This window comes from Sander vitreus, chromosome 12 (assembly GCF_031162955.1).
Source record: "Sander vitreus isolate 19-12246 chromosome 12, sanVit1, whole genome shotgun sequence".
NCBI lineage: Eukaryota > Metazoa > Chordata > Actinopteri > Perciformes > Percidae > Sander > Sander vitreus.
In genome coordinates this window covers 6,188,806-6,203,305 of record NC_135866.1, presented here as the reverse complement: position 1 = coordinate 6,203,305, position 14,500 = coordinate 6,188,806, and the positions used below count along the sequence as shown (strand labels likewise).

The window sequence follows — 14,500 nt, the reverse complement described above, 5'->3', positions numbered from 1 at the left end:
TTGTTTAACAAACTTCTCCACATCAGTTCTATCTGTAACCACCAGGGGTGTAATGATACACACACACACACACACACACACACACACACACACACACACACACACACACACACACACACACACACACACACACACGGTTCACAGTTAAACTCATAAACACTTGATGACTCATGGGTTTAATAGTGGAAAATACGTTTTTATTATTGTGGAATAAAATGTACATTCTCATTTTTTTTTATTTCTTTGAGCTTTCTAACTCGGATTATTTTGAATGTTCTTGCCTTGCTAAGGGAGGGCCGAGCTGCCCTCATTACATCATTCTGCGTGTTCAAGTTCATGGCTCTGTACAGCATCATCCAGTACCTCAGCGTCACCCTGCTGTACTCGGTAAACACACTGCTCTCTCGCACTCTGTACACTTTCAAATGCAGTCGGTGAGAAATACCATTGTATTATTTGATTTACCTTAAATAAAATGAGTATGAGTTTTAAGAAGGAAAAAACACATTTAAGGGACTGTTCGTTATTTATTTAAGGGGCCACCGGAGGAGTTTTGGGACCTTTAGCCAAAAAAGACCTGACCTTCCCCTCGCCAGAATTTTTTTTTCTATGACCCTCCAAAACAATTTGGAAAAAAGGCATGACCCTCCCCCAGCAATTTATCGATACCTTCTGTACTGGTTTGCACTTAGCAAATATATACAGATTCTCATTGTTTTTTAACAGCCATGATATACATCTTATACATCCCACTCCTCTGTTATGGTGTGGTGGCCATTTCAGTAGATTTACTCACTAACATTGTTGTGGAAACACAATAAGCATGGAAACTAAATGCACACTTCATGCATTACTGCATTATTTCAAATAATAAGTTACTCCTCTAGTAAACTAGTATTCACTTGAAATAAAACAATAAAATATTGAGACCATTCAGCAAGGCACTCTGGGTAACATTCAACACACAAACTGGTTGCTATGGACTCGTCACTAGGCTTCATCCATTTCGCCGTTTAAACAAAGTGGAATAAACGTATAAAAGTCCATATCTACACAAAACCCGCAATCAATTAGTAATCTGTCATCAAATGTGGCATTTAGGAAACCTTTATTGCAACCTTGGCACGGTAAGATGTCCAGACATAGTACAACAGTCATTTTCGTTTTTTGCGTCCTGCTGCTCCCATCGTCAGCCAGGAAATACTTTTTTTTACTAAAGCAGTATATGAAATCTGATGTATTACCTACCACCAGTTAGTTGTTTTGTGTTATTTAAGATATTTATAAAATATCAGATCATGTCAGACGTAATTATTCCACTCATTTTTTAAACAATGCAATTATCCGTTTCAGCCACCAGGGGGACATCGCCCCCTGCCCCCCCCCCAGCAAACTCATGGGTCAGACCCATCTGATAGCGAAGGAGGGCCGAGACTAAGAGCTACATGGAAAAATATGCACCAAACAAGCCACTTTGAAATGTTGCTGTCATGAATACAAAAGTTGGGTGACACCCCCCCCCCGGACTAAAAAATGTTGGATGACCCTCCCCTCAGCAAAGAATAAAAAGACATGACCCTCCCCTATTTTCCTCCGGTGGTCCATTCCATAAATACCGAACTAAGTGTAACTACTTATTTTTCCTCTTTGGGAATTGAATATTTCTTTCTTTCTTTATTTGTTTATATAACAAAAAAGGAGAAGACGTATACAATGACATAATAAAAAAATAAAAAAACCCAGAGGGCTTGTAAAAAGAACCCACCTAACCTTGAAATTAAAACAGCTGTACATGCTTAACACAAATTTACAAATGTGCATAAATATGTTTAAAATAATTAAAAGGAAAAAAAAATGTTTAGAAAGAAAATAATAAAACATGCATTTTACATTTTAACTACAGTTAAAGAAAAAGAAATAATATTACAGCAACATATACCTGCACCTCATTGATGCACTATCATAACTACATTTATATAGTGCTGTACTCCATTAGAAGAAGTTGTATTGATTTTTTTGATCATAAATAAGGAGTGACGAAGGTTAAGCAGAAAAACTGTTCCATATAAGTGGACATCTGTGCCCGATTAAAAACTGGCCAAGGTATGCTTGTTCCATGTATTGTGTTAGGTCTTAAATAATTTTCAATAGGTCTTAATTTTCCTACGTCCATGTTACGCGTTAATGCTTATTGAAATATTCCCACAGCGCTTTAGCTGTTTGTTTTTTTTTTATTATTCCGTGGTATTGTAGTTCTTTCTTTCGCTAGTCCAAATATAATTTTGCTATATAACAACTACAAATAAGACCAACATGCTACTTATATTGCAGCCAATCACCTTTCGTGTTACTGGCTCGAGTCTCTTTCAGACTGTACCACTGACATAAAACGTTTCTGTAGTTCAACAACGCATCTAACCTGTATCCAGGACTATTTTCAATTTGAAAAAAAAAAGTATTTACTTTGCAAGTTTGTTTTTTTGTGTCGTGATATAGGTCTTAGATTTCATTCATAATGTTTCCTAAAAAGGTCGGTTGCACTTTACTTGACGGTATCTACATAAGAGTGACATGACGCTGTCATGAACGTGTCATAAACATTATCAACAAGTCATAAACGTTTATGACATAACGCTTCTTTTAGTAAGTGTCATTCGGTTTTTGTCATGACAAGTTAGGGTTAGGGTTAGGGTTAGGGTTCACTGTCATGTCACTCTTATGTAGATACCTTCAAGTAAAGTGTTACCAAAAGGTCTTTAAAAGTCTTACATTGTTTTTCGCCTCACAAACACTGGTATGGTTCCCACGTAACATACAGAGGGGTTCATAGGCAGAATAAGGAAAAGTGTGAGTGAAGGCTAAAATACATAAGATGAGATCACTTCTAGATTTCTTTATTTAGATTTATTTATTTTAAAGGGACAACGCACATTAATGTACATGAGCACAGAGTCCAACATGTAAATGTGCCAGATTTAGCCATGCATTCCGGATTATGGCAGCACATTTGATTAGTCAATAACCAATGTTTTCTGGATATGTTTTGTGGGGATTTACCTCCTCTGTGTCCCCTCTTTGGTACAATGTGTCTGACTCCAATAAAAGACCTATATACCCCCACGCATTCGTTAAATTGGTATTACATTGATCCTAAGAAAGAGCCAAATAAGACGATAAGATAAAGTCAAATACATTTGTTTAATCAGTCAAGCATCGGAGTTTCAATACACAGATCTGTGACTGTAACTCTCATGCTTGACTAATTAAAACTTACTCGTTTGAAATAGTACTATCTTCTCATTGATTCTTGTGTAGGATCGGTGTAAAACCAATTTAAGAATACGCGGGAAAGATTAATTGGAGTCAGGTTTTGGTATCCTTTTTAGGGACACACAGAGGATTTCCACAACAGTTTTAATGTAAATACATTTGAGCTCAAGTCTTATAGATTGAGTCATTGCAGATCCATTCCTCTGCTGCTGTGTGACTGTTTCATCTTTTCTGATATTGTAGATTCTCAGCAACTTGGGAGACTTCCAGTTCCTCTTCATTGACATCGCCATCATTCTCATCATTGTCTTCACAAGTGAGCACCATGAAGAGCAAAAAATGCCTTTACTCAATGGTTGAGTCCTGGGGCTAAGATGAAAGCAACTGAATATGATAACACACAGTGACTTGTGTCTGCAGTGAGTCTCAACCCAGCGTGGAAGGAGCTGGTGTGGCAGCGCCCGCCGTCCAGTCTGATCTCCGGCCCGCTGCTCTTCTCCGTCCTTACCCAGATCCTCACCAGCCTGGTCTTCCAGGTCCTGGCTTTCCTATTAGTACGACAGCAGAGCTGGTATGAGACATGGACGCCTCAGTCAGAGTGAGTGAAATTAGCTCCTGCCAAATGATGAATGAGTCACTGGTTGGTAAATATAGGTAAATGCTATTACACATCCTTTCAGCCTGCTCTCCAGCTTTGTCTCTGCTGACATAGGGCTGCACAATTAATCGCAATTTTATCGAAATCGCAATATGAACTTGGGCAATATCCAAATCGCAGGGGTGCGCAATATTTGTTAAAGGCAAAATATGTGTCAAACTATTCTAAAATAAAATATTGTGGTGCTGCAGAGACATCCCGGCCTACAAATCGTGTCCTACAGACTAAATAAAAAATCTTTGTTTGGTACAGATCCTCACTTCAATCTTTTTTTAATTTTTTTGTTATATTTTTCAATGAAAATGAGAATAATGATACAAAAATTATCATTCCCTCCAATATCGTGAATCATATCGCAATTGCAATATCAGTCAAAATAATCGCAATTAGATATTTTCCTAATATCGTGCAGCCCTATGCTGACATCTTTACACTCTTTCTAACAATGCTTACATATTATTCTCACTGTACACTAACCCTAGTTCCAAATCGGTGCAGTGCTGCCCACATCTCCAATAAAAAAAATAAAAATTCAAATAGCAATAATGAATAATGAAGTGACACAAACTGACAATTCAGTCTGATTGTCAGGCTTTGTTCACATAGTGGTTATTCTGTTTTCGGGGTTATTTACTTTACTTTAATTTTTGTTTTTTGGCTCAAAGCAACAACAAAAAAAATCCATTGTTTAGCCATCCAATTAGATTTCATTTCAAAGGGTAACTTCATTTTTTAACCTGTGTGTAAGTGACTGATGGGAACAACAATCTTTGAAATTGGTCCAGTATTGAGCGAGAACGCTGTGATCAGCAGCCTCAAACTGCACTGCAATGTTAGCCTGGTTGACACCAGACCCTTCTCAGTTGTAACTGAGAGTGGGTCTGGGCAAGCTTCATTCACAGCTCATTTCCAAAGGGGCGTCACCAACGGACGCCGCTCAAATACCTCTGAGCACATTGGATAGTCCTTCAACCAATCAGACCAACGATCCGGATGACGTAGCAGCGACAGCCATTATGTTGAATGTAAACAAAAAGCTGCTTGCCGTCGCTGCGCTATCGTCATCGTGTAAAGCCTGCCTAAATGGTTGTGATTGGTGCCTCGATTTGGAAAAAATTGGAAATGGGCTTGAATGGGCTCTCGGCCAGACTGACTTGCAAAGCAAATCTCAAATTTGCCGGAAGTTTGTCAGGGTTTTCCCAGGCTACTGCAGTGTAATCCTATAGTGCATCGTCTATTTCGTGCACTAAAAGCCACCGACAGGCTCAGATTATTATTCCAAGGGTCTGACAACATTATGGAAAGGATCCCTACAGAGATAGACCTTTTTGTTAAAGAGTAAGATCCTCTTTTATTAAACAAGAAACAGTTCCAAGATCGCTAAGCCTACCAGACTCCATTTAAATAGCTAGTACTTTTAGCCTGTATAGAGCCAGCATATTTCCAATTTTTATTTTGGGCTTTTCCGCCTTTAATTTGACAGGACAGCTAGGTGAGAAAGGGGGAAGACATGCAGGAAATCGTCACAGATCGGATTCGAACCCTGGATCTCTGCGTCGAGGCATAGACCGCTCAGTATATGTGCGCCTGCTCTATCACTGCTCCAACCCGGCCACTTGTGTCATTTTTCTGATGCCAAAATGACTGTTCATTTTCAATCTGGTGGGTTTAGCGATAGCAATTTCGAGAATGTTTTTATGTTTAAAAAAAAGGATCTTACTCTTTAACAGAAAGGTCGACCACCGAAGGAATCCTTTCCATAATGTTGTTAGACACTTGGAACAATGATCTGAGCCTGTCAGTGGCAAAACAAGCACTTTAGTGGACGTAAATTGAAGGTAAGCATTTGCTCAGTGTAGCTTGTTTGGGCGCTGCCGACTGCAGTGATCTCGCTTAACACTGGACCAATGTCAAAGATTGTTGTTCCCATCAGTCACTTAGACACAAAGACATGGGAAAATAGGGTCCAGGTTAAAAAAAACAAAACAAACGAGGTTACCCTTTACAAATTAATTTACGAGTGAGGTTAGAATGCCTTGTTTTTATTCATGTAGTATCTGCCTGTACTGGCAAATTGTAGTTATATACAGTAACACACTGTATATCATATAAGCTGGTCAGTAGACAAAAAGAAGAAAAACGGCAGTACAATTTTGTAATCTTTTGTTTTTTTCTTGGTTTATGAATGCAGAACTTTTTTTTGAATGAAATGCTGCTTCTCTCTTCTCTTCTCCTGTAGTGCCTGTAATGTTTCCAGATCAAGTCTATCTTACAGCCTGAATGTAACAAGCCCTCATGACCACAAAAACATCAGGAACTACGAGAACACCACCCTCTTCTACGTCTCCTCCTTCCAGTATTTGGCTGTGGCCATCATTTTCTCCAAGGGAAAGCCCTTCAGACAGCCAAGCTACAAGAACTGTAAGTTCTGTTGAAGTGATGAATGGATGTCCGAATGATGCGGATGGAAAGAGAGTATTGCCAGCACAGAACGAGTTTCAGTTTCCCAGTCACATATTATATACAATGCTGAAAAACATTAAAGATATATTTTTATATTAATAAAGATAGAATATTAGATGATGATTAGAGATTGACAGAGAAGTACCGGCTGCTGTCTGTAGCTTCATATTAACTGTACCAACATGAGAGTGGTATCAATCTTTCAACACATTCTCAAACCTAAACGACATCATAGGTCGATTTCCAAAGACTCCCAAATCGACACATATGACTGTTCTATTTACTCCCACACAGCTGCGGTTTAATCATGTGACTGTTCTACTTAAAGCAATGGGCACAGTTTTAAACACGTAGTAAACGTTGTGAAGTTAGGTTAAGGCAGGGTGCGATTTGTGAAAAAAGCAGAGGTGGGGGGGGGATGTTTTTTGATCACGCACAACAAAACAAAACATGCAAGAATTAAATTCCCCTTCCAATACCATGGATATAGAGCCACTCGGCCGTGCATGCCAAAACACCTATTTATGAACTTCCAATGGAATATCTAATGGAAAATAATCTCAAAATGAAATAGCACAACATGGTGTTCACTTTTCGGCGAAAACAAAATACTTTCACCCAGGAAACGCTTGTTCCTTCCTCGGGAGTGTTTTAATCCAAACCACGGTCTTTTTCCTAAACTTAAAGGTCCCATGGCATGAAAATTTCACTTTATGAGATTTTTTAACAATAATATGAGTTCCCCCAGCCTGCCTATGGTCCCCCAGTGGCTAGAAATGGTGATAGGTGTAAACCGAGCCCTGGGTATCCTGCTCTGCCTTTGAGAAAATGAAAGCTCAGATGGGCCGATCTGGAATCTCCTCCTTATGTCGTCATAAGGGGAAAGGTTACCTCCCCTTTCTCTGCTTTGCCCGCCCAGAGAATTTGGCCCGCCCATGAGAAAGAGAGAGAGACATCATGGCTTGCAAACGAGCGAAGCATGGCAGTTGGTCAAGGCCACACCAGATACACTTCAGATACAGTGTTAGGGGACCACTAAGGCCTATATAAAAGCATCCAAAAAGCAGCATGTCATAGGACCTTTAACTAGTCGTTTTGGTGCCTAAACCTAACTAGTCATCGCCGCATGACGCTCCCTTTTTCTGGCTAAACTCCACTACCACGACACCTGAAAGGACTCATCTGGCTCACAGTCATCTATTGGCGGCTAAACAACTGCCGTGGGAGCCGGCGTCCCGTAGCTCTTTAGCGGCTAAATACAACCAGCAACTGCTGCTCGGATTTAATCGTTCAGTGACTGTTCACGTTGCAGCACTTTAGTTTGAAATACTTCTATTTTAGTTATATATGTCTATTGGTGAAGTAGCATTGATCACTTTGAGGGGGTGACACATTTTGTCCCCACTGGGGATAAAAAATAATTTAGCAGAGGCAGGGACATGTAGACCAGAAAGGGGGAAATCCCACGCATCCCCCCCTGGCAAATCGCACCCTGTGGTAAGGCAACAAAAAAATACTTAGGGTTAGTAAAACAGCTAGCCTGGCTCCGCCCTCCTACATACTTCCGCACAATTTTCATTTTCCTTCAGTACTCCGTCTGGGTTTGCAGTATATTCTTGGGTTTTCTCCGGTCAAATCTTAACCGGTCCAATCAGTGAACAGATGGAGTGGCTGAGAACGATGATGTTGAGGTCGTGACGTGCGCTAGTTTGAGTTCCATAATGGCGGCGGAGAAAGATGCGGTTCGTTGTGGCAACGCTGCCAAATATCTAGAAGTTAAAGGCCGAGCAAGAACAATCTTTGCTGAGTTTTGTTGGTGGCCATGATGTTGTGGCCCTCCTCCCCACGGAGTTCAGGAAAAGTTAGATTTTCCAGCTCGCTCAGTTAGTGGTGAAGGAGTTAAGCTAAGGCGAATGCTAGCGATGCTAAGCCGATAGTTGTTGTCCTCTCCCCTCTTGTTAGCCTGGTCCTACCAGAGAGTATGTAGGAGGGCGGAGCCAGGCTACCAGAGTGGCTCTGGGCAGATCCAATAGTTTTAAACTTCAACAGAGTACCCGCCTTCAAGAAAGTTAACACTTGTCAATGGAGAGTGGCCAGACTCTCTGTACTAATGAAATGTACGAGAGTCTGGTAGGACCAGGCTATAAAAAGGCAGGGATTGGCTTAAAATGAGTCACGTAAAACTACTAAAATGAGGACGTAACGTGGCGTCACGGACTAAGGTCCGTAAAACTCGGTTAATTTCAACAAGTAACAGTTGACCTATGGTTCCAAATGGGACACAAACTCCGGTCTCCTGAGTGAAAGTCCTGTGTTTTTTCATCCATCACCCCAACCTAAATCCATTTATTTATTTATTTTGTAATATCACTTCAATATGAGTGTGACAAACAAACGTATACAGTTACAATCTATTCTGGCATTAATCACTTCCCATATGTGTGTGATGTCCTAATAATAACACATTGAATCTGGCGTCACTGAATTTCTTTTGTATTTTACCTTCATAAGGGCCGTTCATGCTGTCCTGCATCGGTCTGTATACTTTTCTCCTCCTCATCATGCTGTATCCTGTTCCTGCCATCGACAGCTTCCTGGAGGTAAACTTAGATTCTCATTTCTCCGTATGTTCTTGGTGCACTGGCTGCTCTAAAAGATAGAGTAAAAACGTCCTGGCTGTGGAATTGAACAGTAGAAACATGAAAGTAGAAACGTTGCTGAAAGAAGAGTGAAGGTGTAACCGTGTCTGGAAAGTAAGGCTGCACAATAAATAGTTTTTTATCGTCATCGCGATGTATAAACTGGCGCAATAAACACATCGCGGAAGGCACTCCGAGATCCGAGAGTTAGTTGAAAGGAAATATCAGTAGAAAACTACACTTTAAAATGTTATACCGTCATTGTTTTTTAATTGTGCTTTTTATGTTCAATTTGTTCAATAAAATAATGTTGGAGATTATTTTTTTCCCATTTTTTTTTTAAAATTCAACAAGCAATATAATGTATTTTTTAGCAGAATACTGAAAGCAGCAGAAAGGCAGAACGTGATATCGTAATGTTCAACAACGTTTTCACATATCACATATTTTCCTCATATCGTGCAGCCCTGCTGGAACGTTGCATGAAGTTGCAGATATGTGTGTGTGTGTGTGTGTGTGTGTGTGTGTGTGTGTGTGTGTGGCGTTGCATTCAGTGCTCTCTTCCCGCTGCTCTGCCTCCACTCAGATCGTGTGTGTTCCCCATGACTGGCGCGTTACACTGGCCATCATTGTCATAGTGAATGCGGCTGTGTCTTTCATGCTGGAGGTATGCTTTAGAGACATCACACCCTACAAGCTCTCTGTGATTGATCTGCTTCTGATTTTTTTTAAAATTATTATTAGAAAACGGTGATTTGCATGCATTGATTTTTTCCCCGTTGAATCAGATGCTCAGTAGTGCACCACTGCCTAATGAATGAAATCAGTGAATCATGATTTTTTAATTCCTTTTGAGTTATTTTCTCTGTGCATTTCTGTGGCTGTAACCCAATCTTCATGATCAGCTTATTCTCACCTTCCCACTGAAATCTCCTGTAGATTTTGATCCTTGACATCATCTTGCGGACGCTAGTTTTCAGATGCAATCAGGGGCTAAATCGCCCCACAGAGCCCCCCTCTGCTGACACACTTCAGGTTGGGAAGCTTTTCTTTTCTGGTTTCACTTTTTTAGAAAGAGTTATGCACATATACTCTTCACTCTCCAATTCTCTTGCTTCATATTTTCTCTGATGACCTGTTACACATTGGGACTGCTGTATAAATAATCAATAGAGACTAAATCTAATAGAACTGAATATTAAAATGAATATTATTCAAAAGGTTATCTTTTATTCTACTACATTTCATTGGGTCAAATTAGTCACTCCAATTTGCTAAAAAAAATAGATTAATTCCATGATAACCTATGTCCGATTGCAGGGACCCAGGTTCCATTCAGCCCAAGAATATTTGTTCTGGGAGATGGGATGAATAAGCACAAAGGAAGCTGGGTCCAGACTAGTTTGATGATCTGAGACAGATTATTTTAAGAGGATGGAGGAATGAAGGGGTGCCGTCAATCCAGGAGTGGGCTTGTGAGATGGCTAGAGTGGCGGCGTTTGAAAAAAATGTCATATAAACGGTTTGCCAGATTGGAAGTCTATACTAGAAAATGCCGAAAGTACCAGAGCTGTCTGGAGGGCTCCTAAGAATCTTTGTGCTAGGGAGAGACGTGTATGATGGGCTTATGGTGTTGTCATGTTTATTTGGTTTATGGTTTATTGGCTATTTTGTGGAATGATCAGGAATATTGTAGTTACTGTAGTCTTCTTGTCTTGATTTTTGTTTGGGTGGGTGGTGATGACGAGGGGGGGGGGGAGGATTTGTTCATGTTGTGAGTTGTTTGTTTTGTATGTTGTTAAAAAATGAAGAAAAAAAATAGTTTAATCACAAAAAAAAATGAATGCAGGAAAGCTCTTGATATTAATGCAATAAGCGGTGTAATGAACCAGATCCAATATTTCCTGCAAATAAAAGAAAATTCTGTGCATCGTCTTGCAATGTGAATACAATTTAAATAGATTAGTTGGTTACAAAAAGTCCTGAAGAGGCTCACTCATGCATTCAGCAGAGATAATGTGAATACATCCATGCTGTCTCACTGCCTAGTTTCTAATGTTCATACGTCACATATTCCCAGGAGGCCAATGACCACTGGGGCTCGTCCTTCCTCTCCTGGTTGTTCTGTCTGAGAAGCAAGCCTCCGAGGGTGCGCTACATGCACCTGGCCCTGGAGCTGCAGGACGACGCCGACTGGCCCCCAAGACCCTCCACTGTAACCTACGCCAGCGATCCACAATCCCACACCTCTGCCCCCCTCTGACCCCTGAGCAAGCAAACTGCTGCACAGACTGAACCTAAAACCTTAGCTTGAGTTGAGCTCAGAGATATGGCAGATGCTCAGAGGTGTGTTTGGGATGTGGAGCCTGCTGGATGCCAGCGGCCAATCTTGGAGCCTCATAAAGGTGAGGCCTCCTACTGCAAGGACTGACTGACTGACTGTGAGCTGCTCATACATAAAGTTATCTTTCATTTTGATTAACCTCATCCGAATAGACAGACACTTTGCACTTGTCACACTGCTGAAACTTGAGCCAGAGGCCTCTGTTAAAGGAATAGTTCACCATTTTGAGAAATACGGTACGCCTTTTGGCTCTCTTGCTGAGAGTTAGATGAGAAGATTGATACCACTCTTCTATCTATGGGGTACATATGAGCGGCCGGTTAGCTTAGCTCAGCACAAAGACTGGAAACGGGGACACGGCTAGCCTGCCTCTAGTCCAAAGGTTAAAAAAAATTCTAAAGCTCACTAATTAACACATTTTTATCTAATTGGGTTTATTCCATACTTAAACAAAAGTTTAAATATGACATGTTGTGGTTTTAAGGATGGCTAAAGTACAGTGGCCGACAGGGGCAAACGCCCTGCAACTTAAGAAAACACACGCAAATAGACAAAACACAAGCTGAGTAAGAAAACAACTTCAGGCTAGCTGTTTCTCAAGCTAAGCTAACCGGATGCTGTCTGTAGCTTTATATTTACTGTGCAAACATGAGAGTGGTATTAAATATTCTCAGCAAGAAAACAAATGAGTACATTTTCCAAGCTGTCAAACTTTTCCTTTAAGATGACAGGATGTCTTACTAACTACATTGAACGTTACTGCCAATGACATATAAAATGCAAGCACAACACTGACATATAAAATGCAAGCACAACACTGACATATAAAATGCAAGCACAACACTGGACATTGAGAAAGTGTCAGATGAGTCTTTTCATTGTTTTAAACCGCTTTTCCGTTATCTGACCCAATATTTGAAATATTTAAACCACGTGCCTCGGTCTGACAGATCAGATACATCGTACAGTATTCAGCTGCTGTATGTTTAGTCAGGTCCATTTAAGGCCTAAAAGCACTGGATGGAACTTTTCTCTTCACTGTGAATAAAAACATACAGCGTTTTACTAACATTATTAGCTGCTGCAATAAAAAAAATCAATAAAAACATTGTTAAAAAAAACCAAAAAAAAACACAGCATTAGCTGCTGCTAAAATCTAAATGTTGTGAAACGGTATTGCTCATAGAGATTCAAATAAACACGAGACACTTTTATGTGTCAAAAAAAATGTTACGAACCCAGCTGGTACCGTATATTTCTGAGACGGAAAACATTCCACTGCTGCATTTCTGTCTTACAGTTGCTTCAGTTCAAATTCTTCCTGTGGAAGAGAAGCAGAAAGTTCTGTGTCCCTTTTTCAAAATGTGTGTGTATGTGTGTGTGTGTGTGTGTGTGTGTGTGTGTGTGTGTGTGTGTGTGTGTGTGTGAACACACAAGGGCCATGAAAAATAAAGACGTGTCTTTTATGTAGATTTAAACTCTGGAGCATTTGGCTTTAACGCGGTCTCCTTCTCTAACAGATTGGTTGTTGAGATATACATGGTTCCTGAAAAAACATCACGAAACACGTGTGATGTTTTGAATATGCAGAACGTTTTGAACAATACAGGAGAAGAATTAATAACAACAATCATTTCCTTTACATGAAGACATTTACACCACATATTGATGCAGAAAAATTCAACAGAATGCAGTTTATGAAGTGGTTGACGCTCAAAATTGTCTGGAGGATGACCGCCAGACCCCCTCGTTAGAATGTGTGTGTGTGTGTGTGTGTGTGTGTGTGTGTGTGTGTGTGTGTGTGTGTGTGCGTGCGTGTGCGTGTGTGGAAGAGAGAGAGCAAGAGAATGTGTTAGTTAACAAACGAATTAAAACCATTTCTGTGTCCTTTGATTGCATTATAAAATCTTGATGCTCTTTTTGCGAAAAATATGACTTTCTTTTTTGAATTAAATGTTTGCAAGGGGGGAAAAAATGACACCGTTTAACATCACTTAGGTACTGCACATGACCGATAGTGGTTTCATTAATTAAAGCAATTGAATTAATCAAAACGAATCAGTGAGACACACGCTGCTGTGAAAATGTTATAACCGTTGATTTTAACGTGTGATTTTTATATAATATTTTATGTAACTGTTACTGTACACATATTTTTTTTAGTTACGGATAAAAAATGAAATAAAGGTATAAAAAGGTATGAGAATTAGTCACCTGAACGTCTCCTTTATTACCATAAAAAAAAAAAAAAACATTTTAAAAGGGGAAATGTTTTTAAGATTTGTAATACAGTATTTGTACTTATTTTCTTATTTCAATAAAATGTTTTAGTGTCCGCTAACACATCCCCTGTGTTTGCTCTGCAGAACTCCCATTACATTTCCCAATAAATCTGTATATTAAGCCACTCTTGCGTGCTTCGTGGGGGGCTGACCTTGGTCACACTTTTTCAGCCAAGACTTACTGATCAATTATGGGCTTTCCCAGCCTCCTCGCTGCCTGGCATATGGGCGCTTAAAGGCGCGAGAGTGGAGGAGAAAGAGGGGTATCATTTCATGTGGAGATCAGGGCCTACAGGCAGTGAATGGGTGGATTTAGGGGGGACTGTGAATAAGAGAAGGGGGTCCACGCTTGTACCAAAAAGAAAAGAATCTCCCACAGATCAGGGAAGAGCCTTTTTGGGAATATTCATGATGAGGATGAGGAGGCATCATGAATTCATGTGTGTCTCCCTGACTTGCACGGATCATCTTTTCAGTAAACACTGATGTGTACAGAGCCGGGGATGTCTTGCTTTTCGATCCGTGTTTGCGATGTAGTTTGGTGGATAGTGTTGCCTCTCCACAAAGCAATATGGGTTTTTGTGTACTCTCTTGCTGTATTCCTTTTGTATCAGTGGAGCAACAGATGGAGAGTGGTGGAGAGACATAAAGAAGCTAAAACACACAGCCTTTCTTCCTCACAGCCAGCTACTCGCTCAAAAAGATTTTCTCAAGCTTGCGCTCAGACGTGTGCTATTTCAAACATTTTGGACTTCATCTCCTTTCTCTTTTACCCATACGTTTTTTTGTCTGAGTCGTGTACTTTCAAGATTTCGGCCTATGCACACAGTCTTTGTTTACTGTT

General features: G+C 40.2%; 1 protein-coding gene across 4 annotated transcripts in view; it reads left to right on the top strand.

Moving 5' to 3' along the window:
• The window catches only part of LOC144526342 (polyamine-transporting ATPase 13A3-like), a 48,869-nt gene extending 35,295 nt beyond the window's left edge, over positions 1–13,574 (top strand). For 2 of the 4 annotated variants that reach the window (XM_078263760.1, XM_078263759.1), the window contains exons 26-33: positions 291–387; positions 3,514–3,586; positions 3,691–3,868; positions 6,168–6,349; positions 8,903–8,991; positions 9,617–9,697; positions 9,970–10,065; positions 11,111–13,574. In XM_078263760.1, coding sequence (XP_078119886.1) covers positions 291–387; positions 3,514–3,586; positions 3,691–3,868; positions 6,168–6,349; positions 8,903–8,991; positions 9,617–9,697; positions 9,970–10,065; positions 11,111–11,293 — 979 coding nt within the window. In that variant the 3' untranslated portion in view covers positions 11,294–13,574. The remainder of the gene's footprint in view (positions 1–290; positions 388–3,513; positions 3,587–3,690; positions 3,869–6,167; positions 6,350–8,902; positions 8,992–9,616; positions 9,698–9,969; positions 10,066–11,110) is intronic. The other 2 variants (XM_078263761.1, XM_078263762.1) reach the window with 2 other exon arrangements.
• The last annotated feature ends 926 nt before the right edge of the window (positions 13,575–14,500 follow it).